The sequence below is a fragment of the Ahaetulla prasina genome, chromosome 7 (assembly GCF_028640845.1).
Source record: "Ahaetulla prasina isolate Xishuangbanna chromosome 7, ASM2864084v1, whole genome shotgun sequence".
NCBI lineage: Eukaryota > Metazoa > Chordata > Lepidosauria > Squamata > Colubridae > Ahaetulla > Ahaetulla prasina.
In genome coordinates, this window is record NC_080545.1 from 74,888,150 (window position 1) to 74,903,538 (window position 15,389).

General features: G+C 38.2%; 1 protein-coding gene across 5 annotated transcripts; it reads left to right on the top strand.

Annotated features, from left to right (window-relative positions):
* The first annotated feature begins 2,224 nt into the window (after window positions 1–2,224).
* On the top strand, window positions 2,225–13,987 carry NFYB (nuclear transcription factor Y subunit beta). Of its 5 annotated transcripts, none has more exons than XM_058190961.1 (8): window positions 2,225–2,349; window positions 4,887–4,981; window positions 6,474–6,567; window positions 7,828–7,958; window positions 9,329–9,526; window positions 10,360–10,441; window positions 13,292–13,371; window positions 13,546–13,987. In XM_058190961.1, the coding sequence occupies exons 3-8, from the start codon at window positions 6,474–6,476 to the stop codon at window positions 13,576–13,578; spliced, it is 618 nt and encodes a 205-aa protein (XP_058046944.1). In that variant the 5' UTR covers window positions 2,225–2,349; window positions 4,887–4,981; the 3' UTR covers window positions 13,579–13,987. The 5 variants fall into 5 exon arrangements, with proteins under 5 accessions (XP_058046944.1, XP_058046948.1, XP_058046943.1 ...); XM_058190960.1 differs by lacking the exon at window positions 2,225–2,349 and adding an exon at window positions 2,444–3,522; XM_058190963.1 differs by lacking the exon at window positions 2,225–2,349 and adding an exon at window positions 2,444–3,512.
* The last annotated feature ends 1,402 nt before the right edge of the window (window positions 13,988–15,389 follow it).

A 15,389-nucleotide genomic window follows, 5' to 3' on the forward strand; every position in this document is an offset into this window, starting at 1 on the left:
GGGCGTCAGACTTTTCAAATAAAATGTGTTTAGGCTATCAGAGGCTTTTCCTCTCTACTGAGACTTCCCCATTTTATAAACAATAAGGCTCTTTGTTTCTAAGGCCATCGCTTGTTTTAAAAGGCAAAAAAACCACAAGCCCAGCAGAGCGCTCCCTTTTGGCCATTAGGCCAATTGCATTTTCCAAGGTGGTTCTCTGTTCAGGCATTTTCAAGGAGCAATGGAAAATGTTCCTATAAAAGAAACTGGGGGAAGGATTGACATGCACAGGGAGTCCTCTACTTACAACAGTTCACTTAGTGACCATTCAAAGTTACAACGGCATTGAAAAAAGTTACTCGTGACCATTTTTCACTCTTATGACCGTTGCAGCATCCCCACGGCCACATTATTTACATTTGGATTTACATTTGGATGCTTGATTAAAGAAAGTCTGGAGCCGAGGGAGTTACCTTATGCCTCCCACCGACCCGTACGCTCTCACAGAGAGGGTCTCCTCAGGGTGCCGTCCGCCAAACAGTGTCGGCTGGCGGCCCCCAGGAGCAGGGTCTTCTCTGTGGGGGCACCGACGCTCTGGAACGAACTTCCCCCTGGCTTACGTCAAGTGCCTGATCTTCGGACCTTCTGTCGTGAGCTCAAAACACACCTATTTATTCAAGCGGGACTGGCATAATAGTGTCAAGTTTTAATTTGGGGTTTTATTAATATTTTTAAAATTTTAAAACTAAATTTTAATATTCAGCCTTTTTGTAATTTGATAGGTTTTAATATGTTTTAACTTGTATATATATTTCGTGTTTTATCTTGGCTGTACACCGCCCTGAGTCCTTCGGGAGAAGGGCGGTATAAAAATTTAATAAAATAAATAAATAAATAAATAAATTGACAACTGATTAGTGTTAGTGTCTCAGGGTCATCTGATCCACCTTCTGCAAACTTCTGACAAAGTCAATGGGGAAGCCAGATTCACCTAACATCCGTATTACTAATTTAATAACTGCAGCGATTCACTTAACAAGGTCATAAAATGGGGGCAAGACTCACTTAAATTACTTAGTTAACAACATAAATTTTGGGCTCAATTGTGGTCATAATCTGAGGACTACCCGTACTTCGCAACTAACAAAAACAACACACTAAAACATATGAAGAACGGTTGCATGATTTGGGTTTGGCTAATCTAGAGAAAAAAAACCTGATCTTACTCATACTGTGCCTTTGGAAATTAATTTCTCTGCTTCAAGCAACAGTTCTGTCTTCTTTCAAACCCAGTTTATCTGCTAAACAAATAATCTGCTAAACACTGTCAAACTATTGACTAAATCTGCAGTACTATTAATCTTCTCATCGTTCCCATCACCCATCTCCTTCCACTTATGACTGTATGATCGTAACTTTGTTGCTTGTATCCTTACGATTTATATTGATATTGTTTCCTGATTGCTTATTTGTACCCTATGACTATCATTAAGTGTTGTACCTTAGGATTCTTGATGAACATATCTTTTCTTTTATGTACACAGAGCATATGCACCAAGACAAATTCCTTGTGTGTCCAATCACACTTGGCCAAAAAAAATTTATATTCTATTCTATTCAGTTTAGAAGGGGACCCTTCTAACACCATCTTAACTCACAAAGTACAACACCTGATTTCCTTGAGACAGAACATATACTGTGAATACAGCTACTGCGGTGGATTTGCAAGGTAGCCAATTCTTAAACCAGGGGTTCCCAAACTTGTCAGCTTTAAGACTTGTGGACTTCAACTCCCAGAATTCTCCAGCCAGCTATGCTGGCTGGAGAATTCTGGGAGTTGGAGTCCACAAGTCTTAAAGCTGAAAAGTTTGAAGACCTCTATCTTAAACCATGGTTTCTCATGTCATGTGAATATAATAACTCTTGTATTTCCGCGAGAAAAGGTCCCTAGCCTGCTTTAAAAAAAAAAAGAGGAGGGGAAAGGGTACAAAAAACAACAACACTGAAAAAAAAGACTGCCACGTTGCTCCTCTCAGCTTGGTTCGACAGACGGTTGGAGGAGGTGGGGGGGGGGGGACGGCAGCTGCCTTCGGGCGTATAAAGAGCCGAGGTCAAGGCAACGCCGTTCCCCGAGAGGCCGCCGGCGGTGTTTTCGCGGCTGATCGCGAGGCAGCGGCGGGAGGGGAATCCTTCAGCGGGAACAGCCTCCCGCGCGGGGAAGGGAGGGGGGGCGGGCAGGAGGCGGCGCGGAGGGAGGGCAGGCCGGCTTCGGGAAGCGGTGCTCCGCGCTGGGACTGGTTCCTTCGCAGCCATTTTCTGTCCAACCAAACAGCCGATTTGTGGAGGGAGCCAACCAGGGCCGCACTGGAGGTTTGTGCCTGGCTCCGGCCAATGATTGCTAACCGGTTCCACTGCAGGCTCGAATGAAATGTCCGTCTCCCTCCCCGGGCTCCGGCGTTGCCGCCGCGCCGCCGCTGAGGGGACAAGGAAGTGTAGGGGGGAGCCTGGAAAATCTAAAAAAAAAAAAAAAAGGACGAGCGGCCGGAGCTGAGCGGAGCCCAAGCCGGGCCCGCCTGCTTGCCGCTTCTTTGTGCCGCGTCTTCTGCTCCCGCCGCGAGGGGAGGAGAAGGCGAGATGGCGGCGCTGGCCGGCCGGGCCCTGGAAACGCGGGGGCCCCAGAGCGAGGCCCGAGCGAGGCGGCGGCGGCGGTGCCTCGTCCTGGGTCGCCTGCGGGGCAAACCGTCCTTGCCTTCCTTTTTTTTTTCCCGCGCCCTCTTCCCGAGGGGGGGGTCCCTCAGCGGCGAGCCCCCCCCGTGGCCCCCTCCTTGCTATTTGAAGGGGGGCTATCGTAATCCTCGGGGGGGGGTAGAGGGCTGCCTCCCCGTTTCTCTCTCTCCCTCCTTCCTTCCTCGGGTGGAGTTGGGCTTTTTTTTTTTTTAAGCCAACCCGCTTTGTCTGCTTCTCGGCCTAAAAACGAGGGATGGCGGGGTGCGGGGTTCGTTGGCCCCCACTCGCCTGCCCCGACTGACCCTCCGTCGCGCTGCCCCCTCCGCTTTTCGCGGTTCGAAGAAGGTGGGGGGGGGAAATGGGACGCTGTCAGAAAGGGCTCCCGCAATCCCCCCAGCCGGATGATGTATTTGTCCTGCTGTCCGGGCACGGCGGCCCTAAAGGGGTGTGTGTGGGGTGTCGTAGGGCTGCTATTTTAATTGCCCGAAAGCTTTTTTTTTTCTTCCCTCCCCTCCGCTGGGTGTTGTGTTTTTCGCTGCGCATTTATTAGCATTCAGACGTTGCTGTTGTTTTCTCTTGTTACGTCTCCCACGTGCGTCTTCCTCCACCCCACCCCGGTTGTCAAAGCGCCTTTTATCGCTCCCGCCCTGAAAGGATTCAACCCACCAGGTGGATATACACACACTTCCGAGTAATTTGTTTTTTCCCCTTCTCTACAACGTACACACAACTACAACAGATCGGTATTGTCGGATCAGGGTTGTTTTGTTGTTGTTGTTTTGTCAGCCTGCCTGCCTAATTTTAAGGTGCGACCATGTGAGTAAATGCTTGTGAACCTATCAAAAGTAAATGTGTCATCAAACTTTTCTCACTTTTTTTTAAGGGAGCCTTGCATGTTTTCTCTGGGTTATGTTTGTGTTAATTGACTTAGACTGGAATTATTAGTATTAAAAGTTTTATCCGTTAGGTAGAATTCCCAGAATTACTGATCGATATTTATTAGAAAATTCGTAAGTCTAATACGGATCCTCTCTGGTGTTCTGCTCATTAGTCAAGCAAATGAATAACAAAGACTATAACGGTTCAAAAGCAAATCATGGATCTCCAGTGAGGTTGTTCTTAGAAGTTTCAGCATAAATCATTCACTGAATGACAAAATATATACAAATCAATCTGTCCAATTGTCTGTACTTTGTTAGACTTGATACTAATTCAGGTAGTCTTTGTCTTACAATAGCATTTAGTTACAATTCAAAATTAATAATGGCACTGAAAAAATAATATGACCATTGCAGTATTTCCATGGTCACATGATAAAAATTCAGATGCTTGCCAAATTGACTCATATTTATGACAGTTGCAGTGTCATGTGACCTTTTGTGACTGTCTGGCAAGCAAAGTCAATGTGGAAGCCAGATTCATTTAACTGTGTTACTATATCTTAACAACTGCAGGGATCCACTTAACAACGGTGGCAAGAGCAGGCATAAAATGGGGCAAAACTCACTTAACAAATGTTTTAGCAACATAAATTTTGGGTTCAATTGTGATTGTAAGTTGAGGATTACCTTTATATGCTTATTGGCTCTTGTTCCTTTTTTGCCCCCTAAAATACTGACCTTCCAACACGCACACACAGAGGTGCTTTTGTAATTAATAACATTCCAAACATATAAAACTTGGAATAATTGCATCATTTGTGAAGTATAATTTTAAAAGGACATAGAAAACTGGAAGGGATAATCAATATAGTTACTAATAAGCAATGTACATTATTGTCTTTAAAAATAACTCAAAATATATATACTTAGATTTATATAAAATAAATTAATATACTGTTAATGTACTGTTAGTGTTATTGAAAAGACAGCTTATGTTAGTTTGCCTAAGATTGCAATTCTATATATGAATTCATGATATAGTTGAAGAAAGATATCAAAGATTGATTATCTTCGCAATGGGATACATTTACTTAGAAGTTAAGTCTAATTGACCTTGATGAAATCCATAGATAAAAATGTGTAGGATTAGAACTGTAATATCTCAGATCTAACTTTTCAAAGTACATTTCTCAAAATGTAAAAATGATTTCCCTACTCAGTTGCATAATAGAAATTTAATAATTGTATTATAAATTAAGATTTATGAAAATATGATAAGTACTCTTTTGGCACTTTCAGATATGATAGCTGATTTTAACACATCTTGAAGAGTTGAATAAACAGTAGACAAGACTTGACTGAAATACTGTACTAGGAAGGTCCAGGAGTGCAAGGTAAAGATGTTAGAAAAGAATATCCCAGAGAGATGCCACTTTTCTAGTGATATCAAATAGTCTACGTCGGGGTGTCAAACTCACAGCCCGCGGGCCAGATGCATCACGTGTTGGCCACGCCCACCCCCAGTTTAGCGAAGGGGGGGAAATTGTGATATATCACTTGATGAAGTGGTGTCGTGAGTTTGACCCCTTGGTCTATGTGGACATATCCAGAAGTATTATCTGCATTAGAGAACCAGTTCTGACAATAATCTGTCATGGTTTGTTGACATGTCTTCTTCCTCTTACTGCTATGATCTTGTCTTCACTCTCTTCCTATTGACTGTAATCACTGGGGTGGACAGGCTGGATCATTTGCAGCCATTTTCTGAGCAGAGAAACATGGGTTAATGTGCCCTGGGATTATGTTAGGGATACCAGTGCAGAGTTGACCATTCTCTTCCAGCTGGAATGACAGAGAACTACTCTGGTACAAATGTCTGGCTCTTGTCAAGCAATCCAAAGTAGTTTGTTCAGTGGTCTGGTGCTGTATCCCTCTTCAGTTTGCAAGGGAAAGATTGCAGTAATTTGGTGTGTGATCAAAGCAGCTCTTTAACAGAATGCCCATCCCTTTCAGCCCAATTCTTTCACACTCCTCTCTGGGCACCCTCTGAGTCACAGGGTGGCTATCTTCCTACTTCCATCCACTTTGTCTGCTTCAAGTGTGAACTACACAGAGCAGAAAGCTCCTTCTCAGGTTAGAATTCGTTTTATTCCAATATTGGCCTAATAAAACAGCAGTAGATGATGCTTCCTTGGCAGGGGGGAATTGAAATTATTTTATTGCTTTTCAATTAATAACAAAACAGGACCAAAACAAATATAATAGTGATGGAGATACATAAATACATAAATTTTTAAAAAGAAGGAACCTCCCCCCAAATTATTAAACTTATGTAATTTTATTACAATCTTTATTTATGGAAGTGGCAGTAATTCTCTTTGAAATTCAGTTTAATGCTTCTTGAAGTGGAGCCAAAGCATGAAATATTTACACAAAGAGAAACAACATTGTTTTGTGAAGAATTTATCATTGCCTAATGAACAATGGCCTCTATCATACAGGATTTAATGCACTGAGAAACACTCAGTTATTTGAAATAGTGAATAATTAATTATTTATGTGTAAATCTCTTAACATTTGATATGTGTTTGATAACTTCTGAAATACTTCGGTTTGTATAAGTGCCCCACAAAAGAATAAAGTTGGCTGCCTGGGGATGATAAAAGAAATGCCATACCATTGCACATGAATAATAGTATCCCAGTGTGCTAAAACAGCAGACAAATTGAACTGTACAAGAAGAAATGCAGTGGGATTTTCTTAATATACCTGAAAGTTAAAGTTCAGGTATAGAAGAGTATTGATATTATATATATTGCCATTCATGATGGTGGTAATGTGTATATATAGCCAATGTTCTGTTTAATAATTATCTTATTATTGTAGATGGATGGTGATAATTCTACAACAGATGCTTCACAGCTGGGAATTGCTGGAGATTATATTGGTGGTAGTCACTATGTGATCCAACCTCATGATGGTAAGCAATATGTTGAACAGAATCTATTGATTCTTCAACAGTTAGAATTGCCCAATCTCTCCTTTCTTGGTATCCTGTTCTGTCTGAAATGCCCTTTTCTATCTTCCTGTACAGGAGGCTGACAGGAAAGATATAAATGATTTGTTTTAGTGTCTAAATTAAAATGTTGTAAAGAACTTTTGAAGGAAGGCCAAACACTGCATAAAATTAGTACACAGAATATGCACCAAGACAAATTCCTTGTGTGTCCAATCACACTTGGCCAATAAAGAATTCTATTCTAAGAATGACATCTTGCTCATAACCTGAGCATGCCCATCTTTGATATGAATTATGCCTCAGGCTTAATATTGCTGGTAGTATTAGGCTAAATTCAGCGGTTTGAATCCCTAGTGCTGCCGTGTAACGGGGTGAGCTCCTGTTACTTGTCCCAGCTTCTGCCAACCTAGCAGTTTCGAAAGCACATAAAAATGCAAGTAGAAAAAATAGGGACCACCTTGGTGGGAAGGCAACAGTGTTCTGTGCGCCTTTGGCGTTGAGTCATGCCAGCCACATGACCACGGAGACGTCTTCGGACAGCGCTGGCTCTTCAGCTTTGAAACGGAGATGAGCACCGCCCCCTAGTCTCAGCAACGACTAGCATTATGTGCGAGGGGAACCTTTACCTTTTTTTATTAGGCTAGTAGCATGATCTTTTCATTCTTAGAATACTGAAATGTGTAAAAATATGAAAGAAAAACTACTAGTTTTTTTAAAGCACTTAAAGAAGAATCCAGGTAGTTCTTGACTTATGACCAGTAGCTTAGCAAACATTCAAAGTTACAATGCACCTTCTGTAGGTACTTATAATCCAGATTTGAAGTTCTGATGGCTGCCCCTCTCCATCATGTGACCATATTTTGGGTGCTTAGCAACTACCGCCATTTGTAGAGTCCCACAGTCACTATTTGTGTTCTATGACAGCTTTGCGGTAAACCAGCATCTACTTCCAGTTTTCAGCAAAATCACACCATAGTGAACAGAATTGCAGTGTTCATTTAACAATCACCACAAAAAAGGTCATAAAATCGGTCACTTGGATGACCCAATTTACAACCATCAAGAGTTACAACCTTGATGAGCAGGCTTCATTATTGTTGTAACTCAAGGACTACCTGTAACAAAAGGGTAATTATAAAGTACCAGTAAGTGTAGGTTTTTCAGTTGGGTATCAGTGCATTGATTAACATTCCTGATTATGAAATTAATGTGTTTTCTTAGATACTGAGGACAGCATGAATGATCATGAAGATACAAATGGTTCCAAAGAGAGTTTTAGAGAACAAGATATATATCTTCCTATTGCAAATGTGGCAAGGATAATGAAGAATGCTATACCTCAGACAGGAAAGGTAATATATGTAAAATAAATCTTTGATAGTATTCCATGTTTTAAATCCAGATTAGGGACTTAGATCTGGTATTGCTGAGTCATCAGTCTCTGTTAACAGGCAAGAGTGTCATATTTCGTGGTTAGTTACAATTCCATCTTGTCCAGGATAGAAGTTTGCATTTTTCTCTTGTGAGGGAAAATAAGTTTTAAATTCTCTTAAAAAGAAAAAAAGCCAGATCATTTTTCATATTAAAACCCGCCAATAATTAATAATTCTCAGAAGCATTCCTTCAATAAAATAACATTTATTTTTTATTTAATGGCACACAAAGTGTTTTGAGTTTCAACTGTTTTCAATATGGTTGCTTTGCAAATGGATTACTTTGTTTATTTTGGAAGTGTTTTGCTCTTAAAAATATTTTCCACATTCCAATTCTCTGTATAAAATGCATATTTTGTTAGTTTTCTTAGTATACTTAAGAATTAATTGAGATTAAGCTAGGGAATACACTTTATTATATTTTTTAAACATTAATGGCTTTTAATATAATTGGCATTGATAACTAGCTAGGTTGATTCTTCGATTAGATATCGATGTCCATTCACGGGGCAGGGTGAGTTTCTAAAAATGGTTCTGCAACATTTCTGCTAGATTACATGCTACTTCTGTTAAGAAGTAAAACTGGGGAATTTGGCACAAAGATATCAATATTTTAATATTCAGCTCTGATGTGCTTGTCATCTGAATCAGATGGGACACTGGTTAATCAAGTAAGATGTCAATAGTATTTGAACCTAGTAACACATGGATGAGAGTCAGCAAACCAAAGCAAAACTCCAGTAGAATAGATGCCTTGTGATATAAGTTTCCTGTGTCCAGGAATTTGTTACATACTCTGTTTTTCCTCTTGAACAGAAGATGTGTCATTTGGTTGTTCTTAATCTAGATGTATTGTTTGGGACCACACTAATTTTATTAGCATGAAGAGTCATTACCAGCTTTAACTATCCTTATATAAGGATGATTGACCATTATCTCTGATAATGGAAAATGTCAGCTATTATGGAAGATGCGTAAATTTCTAACAGATTCGGGCGGACTTGATTATGTTACATTGATCCTGAGGAAGCTGAATGGGTTGCTGGTTTAATTCCCAGTCCATGTGAATGCCTGATTTGATCTCTAAAGATCAAAATATTTTTGGGCTTAAATGTCTGAAAGAACATTACCTCCCTGTATCTGCCTGCCTTGTTTTTATATTTTAGACATGCTCCATTATTATGCCTTTTATATATTTTTATTATGTTTTGGAGGGGGTTATTATATTTTTTATCTTTTTGGAAAATGGCAGTTTAAAAATACGTTAATGTATATTGTGTATATTTTAGATTGCTAAAGATGCAAAGGAATGTGTGCAGGAGTGTGTCAGTGAATTCATCAGTTTTATTACATCAGAAGCAAGTGAGAGGTGTCATCAAGAGAAACGGAAGACAATAAATGGAGAAGATATTCTCTTTGCTATGTCTACTCTGGGGTTTGATAGCTATGTAGAACCTTTGAAGTTGTATCTTCAGAAGTTTAGAGAGGTTTGTAATTCTATTTGCAACTGTTTCATTGTATGTTTAAATATATTTGTATTGGAAGTAAAGATAGCTGGGTAATTTGTATGTGTTCCTATTGGAAAAGATCACTTTTTATCTGTACTGCAGTGTTTTGTAAAGATTTTCCTTTACTATACAAGTGTATACATTTATAGTAGAAAAAAATATTCCTATTCGTATCACATGGACTAGACTAAAAAGGCAGCTTGCAATTTGTTGCTTTAACAAAGTGGGTTAATCAACATTTGCAGTTAGTGTTGTAATTTAATGTGTTAGGTTCTGAGAAGAAAATGGATGAGAATCTCCAAGAAATCAAACCAAAATATATAAATGTTGACACAAACAACCTTTCTTCTCTTCCCCCTCTTATTTGCACTGTTTTCTTGTGGAGGGGGTTTTGGGGCCTTACTGTTTTACTTGTACTTTGTTTACCATAATGATAAGAATGAACAGAGTGGAGCAGAATTGATACATATGCATCTCATAATAAGGAATGGTGCTCATTGTTGCAGTTTCTCTCTGTAAATAGCTATTCATAGCACATTGGAAGTCAGAACCTCACATCAGCCTCTGGTTAAGGCAGACTGAGCTGGAAGTAGTATGGGGAAATTCTTCAAAACATCTGCCTAATTTGCTATTTTGTCCAGAAAATCTACTATATGAATATTTAATATAATCAGTGATGAAGCAAAATCAACAGGCTCCTATTAGGAAAAGTCTTTTATATAAGAGAGAAAGAGAGATTTCAAACTTATTCAATTGTATTGTGAATTACAGAAAATGTATGTGTTATATGTAAAACATTACCGTTTTTCAAGGCAATGAAGGGAGAAAAAGGCATTGGTGGAACAGTTACCACAGCAGACGGCCTTAGTGAGGAGCTCACAGAGGAAGCATTTAGTAAGTACCGTATTTCTAATACTGACTCTGGGGCAGATATGATAATTGCTTAATACTTACAATTAAATAGGCTTGTTAATTGTATTGAACTATAGCCAGTATTTATGTGACTGTTTAATGGCAAAGTACATGCAGTCCACAAAATATTGATGCTATATGTAGGTAGTCCTTGGGTTAGGGATTGGGCAAAACTCAAAGAAAGCTATCATTTCCAGGTGCCATAATAATTCCAGGTTCCACAGATCATTAAGCAGAAAGTGGCAAGAGTCCCAGGTAAGTAGCATGGATAGAGAGGGAGATCCTGCGCAGGCTGCATATGAGTCCAGGGTGGCCAGGGGACTGGAAATATCTGTGACCTTCCCTGCCAACTTTCACATTGACTTTGCTTATGGGAAGCTGGCAGGGAAGGTTGCAAATGGCAGTCACGTGACCATGGCTCCCTGCAATGTTATAATTGTGAGCCAGGCATCAAGTGTGATCAAGTGACTGCAGGGATGCTGCAGTGGCCAGAACTTTGAGGATTGGTTATACATCTATTTTTTCAGCACCACTGTAATCTTGAACAGTTCATTGAACAAATGGAGACAAGCCAAGTATTATCTTAGTTTGTTCATGAATCCTTGAAAACAAGATTGAAACTAACAAGGAATTATACTGAGTGATTTACAATTTTTGAGCAAGATTTCATATTGACGTACTTCACTTGTTGCCATCACTATAAATGATTTACCAATTAGGAGATTTTCCATTGAAAATTACATGTGATAGTATAACATAAATTTTGATGCATGAAGATTTATTCCTTAATGAAAACACAGAGACAAATCAATTCTGCTGCTGTTGGATTATTTACTGAAACATATAGAAACAATGTTATTTTTTTTGAATATCCCTCATTCACAAATAGTAGTCTTTGATCTCAAGTCATTATTGTTATTTATTTGAAATAGTTATGTCCTGTCCAGAGAATCTCATGCTGATTATAATGAAGAAAAGAGAATGAAACAATACTACTATGTAAAATTAAATTGAAAATTAATTTGAAATACTTGGTTTAAAATACACAATTGTTTACCTGAAACTTGATATACGGTAACAGTGGTGTAATTTACCCAAAACTAACTGTGCATTCTTACTGTAAGACAGAATTGTTTTAATAAAAGTTTCTGTAGAAAACAAATGTTTCTTTCATTATGAGTTATGTTTAAACTATGTTTAAACTATGTTTGATGTCTCACAAGAAAGAGGCCATTGTAAAGCATTTTTAATAGCATTCTTTGCATTTTGATAACAGGTGTGTGTCTCTTTTGCATAGAGTTCATTGAGCTTTTAATTTGATATCTTCCACTAGTTTTGAACTCTGCATTGTTTTCCAGTACAATACAGATACTTTTGAGAGGCTAAAGATAATTATTAATTGTACATAGTTCTGGTAGAAAGTCTAATCGGGCAGGAAAGGAGGAATTCTCTGATAAAACTTTGTCACAACAGAACCTCATTAATTGCAGAGTTATTTTCTTCACTGAATTATATTCCAAGTATTGACTGAATAAAAAAATCCCTATACTGATTAGAGGATCGTTTGAATGCAGATCAAAGCATGCATAGGCATTGCTGATAGAAGCTTACTTCCTCTCTTCTTATTGCCCAAAAAGGTTCATCTGAAGGTCAGATGATCCTCCGGAATGAGAGGAAGAATGTTTGAAAGTAAGGCAGAGAGACCTTTATATAAACACCATAAAAAAGAATTGTCTAATTTTTAATCACGGTCTCTCTCTCCCTCTCTCTCCCCTGCAATACAACACATATACAGGTAGTCCTCAACTTACCATAATTCATTTAGTGAATGTTCAAAGTTACAACGGCACTGAAAAAAGTGATTTATGACCATTTTTCACACAACTGTTGTGGCATCCCAATGGTCATGTGATCAAAATTCAGATTCTTGGCAATTGACTCTTTTATGATGGTTGTAGTGTCCCAGGATCATGTGATTACCTTTTGCTCCTGACAAGCAAAGTCAATCGGGAAGCCAGATGCACTTTACAATTGTGTTACTAACTTAACAACTGCAGTGATTCACTGAACAAATGTGGCAAGAAAGGTCATAAAAATGGGGCAAAGTTGACTTAACAAATGCCTCACTTAGCAATATAAATTTTGGGCTCAATTGTAAGTGGAGGACTACCTATATTTTATTAGAATTTTAAAATGCTCAGAGAAACTTTGGAAGTAGATTGGTGGAGGATAGAACATGGAGCAGCAACTATGTGAAACTGATGACTGAAGTTAGTAGACCTATATCTTCGAAACCATGCTGTTTTTTTCAGAAACATTGCATGTAATTTGACAGGGCTGTTGCATTAGTTGGAACTTGCCCCATTGAACTGATCGGGTGTATTTGTTTTGATTTGTGTGTGTGTTATTTAAAAAAATATTTGCCAGATATAGACAAACAATTATAAAAGAGGATAGAGAACCTTTGAGCACGTTTCCATTAAAGTACGGTGGTGTACTTCAAAACAGTCGTGCTTTAAAAAACTGAAAATATTAAAATGCACTGTGAAGAATCAATCTGACTTCCAACTGTAAGATGAGACACTTAATATATTATTTAATGTTTTTATTCATACTAGTGTGTATTTTTATCTTCCAAATTAGTTCACAGTTGAACTCAGTTTCTTGTTAGAAAGATCTAACATTCATCTGGTACTATCAGGTTGCAGTTCCAGTACAAACTAGTGAAAGAGATCAGATTTAACACTGTTTAATGGTAGATACTTAACTTGAATTTGGTATTTAATTCTACATGAGCAGAAATCTTCTAACAATGCTATTTTTCTCACTTAGCTAACCAGTTGCCAGCAGGTTTGATAACTACCGATGGCCAACAACAAAATGTCATGGTTTATACAACGTCCTATCAACAGGTACAGTGTTTCCTTCCTTCCCCCCACCCTTTAATATTTTAAAATATTTCCAGTTTTGGTATCAGTACAATGAAAAGGTGTGTTATTGCCAAGATCACTACAATAGATCTCACAAACAGGTGTGTTTCTGGATTAGTTTTTGAAATTAATGTGTATTTGTTTTCTATTCCCTAGATTCCTGGTGTTCAGCAAATTCAGTTCTCATGACTTGAAGGTTTTAGACATGTAAGAAATATGAACAAGGAATGCTAAAGGAAAGAGAACTTGAATTTGAATTGGCTAGCGAAGAAAGAAATGTCACTTTGTATATTCAATAGTTGTAATGTAGCTTCCTGAGGCTTGACTAATTGAGATGTGAACTCTGATTGAAACCTTTTTTCAGGAGTGATTTTAAAAGAAATTGGATTTTAAAGGTATTAAAATATTTTTTTTGTTTTGTACAAGAGTTTGTTGCTCTGTATAACTCCTATATGCATTGTATATTGCAATTTACTACTGTCAAGAGATTTGTAGACAGTTTCTTATTTTCATATTGAATCATGTTACTTTTGTAATTCAAGTAAACAGCTGGGTTTAATTCACGTTTACCCTTTGAATAAAACATAAGGGTACAGTTCATTTTGAATGCAAGTTGCCTTTATTATAAAAATTGAGATGACCTTTTGTTTTGTATCTGTCTTGCATGAGTTGAATTAAATATTTATTAATATTTAACTTGAAATTCCTCAAATGCCCACAGTTCAAAATAAGTGCTCCCAGTACTTTTAATATAATACTTTAAATAATCGGAATGTAGAAGTAACCAATCTTTGGATCCTAGCATTATAACCTTGGGTCATGGTCCCTGGGAACTATTTTGCACAAGCTGTAAAAGAATGAAAGTGGGTTTGTCATGAACTGTTGTCTTGTATGCAGAATTAGTTCTGTGGATTGTCTGGTACCCAGTATCAGTGTTAACTGTATCTGGTAGTGCAGTCCCTGTTTTGCAACAATTAGAAGTATGTAGTAAAAGGGTTTGTTTTTGGTTTGTTTGTTTTTTTTGTTAATCTTTGAACTAGGGATATTCATTTGCTACTTTTGAAATAAATTCCTTTTAATTTATGATTTCTCTCGAAAGAAGCCAGATTCTGTTTGATACTTTGTCAGATTACCTCTTTAACATCTTCATAGTCACGATATGTGGGAACTCAGATCTTAATTACTGTGGAAGTTAAGAGGGGCATGTATTTCCAGGGATGTAAATGGAAGGTTTGAGCATTTATTTGGCTGTGTCCTGTTGCTGCAATAAATTTTAAGATACCTAAAAATATTGTGATTTGTAGAATGATAAGTGAACAAATGCCACTGAGAACTTGAAAATAAAATTGCTGATCAGCAAAGCTTTGTCCTGGACAAAATTGGACAATGAAAAGGGCTGCTGAATTCTAAACCATGAAGAGAGAAATGTGAAAATCTGATGCTCATCCCTCCGTGGGAATTGGTCTCTATTTTAAATCATGATGGCAAAAATCCTCTAAATCTAACACAATGCACTAACACATTCCAGTAGCATTTAACATTGGAAAAACAGAAACCTCACATAATTTTTGCTCAGAAGCTACACAGTCCAAGATGTCTATAGAGATTCTCAGTGATTCAGGTCATGGTTATCCCAAAGGTGCTTTTCAGGAGGCATCTGGACTTTGTTTTTTCTTTGTAGACGTTTTGCTTCTCATCCAAGAAGCTTCTTCAACTCTGACAGGTTAATGAGAAATGGAAGGATTATAAATCCTGCAAGGAACATAAATCCTTCCATTCCCCACTGTCAGAGCTGAAGAAGTTTCTTGGATGAGAACCAAAACATCTTCAAAGAAAAAGCATGAAAGTCCAGTTGCCTCCTGAAAAAGCACCTTTGGGATATTATCGTTCAAGATGATTTCTTTAAAAAAATAGCACCAATAGAGAAAGCATCTCTCTCATTATCTGCAACAGGTTAAGGGAAATTAATACACATTTTTGTTTTCAGAAAGCTGTGATAT

What these genes read in the sequence shown, in the direction of transcription:
- NFYB (XM_058190961.1), top strand. Translation starts at nt 6,474, where the DNA reads ATGGATGGTGATAATTCTACAACAGATGCTTCACAGCTGGGAATTGCT. An exon ending in TGTGATCCAACCTCATGATG is followed by an intron (nt 6,568 to 7,827) that starts GTAAGCAATATG and finishes GTGTTTTCTTAG; the next exon opens with ATACTGAGGACAGCATGAAT. An exon ending in GCTCACAGAGGAAGCATTTA is followed by an intron (nt 10,442 to 13,291) that starts GTAAGTACCGTA and finishes TTTCTCACTTAG; the next exon opens with CTAACCAGTTGCCAGCAGGT.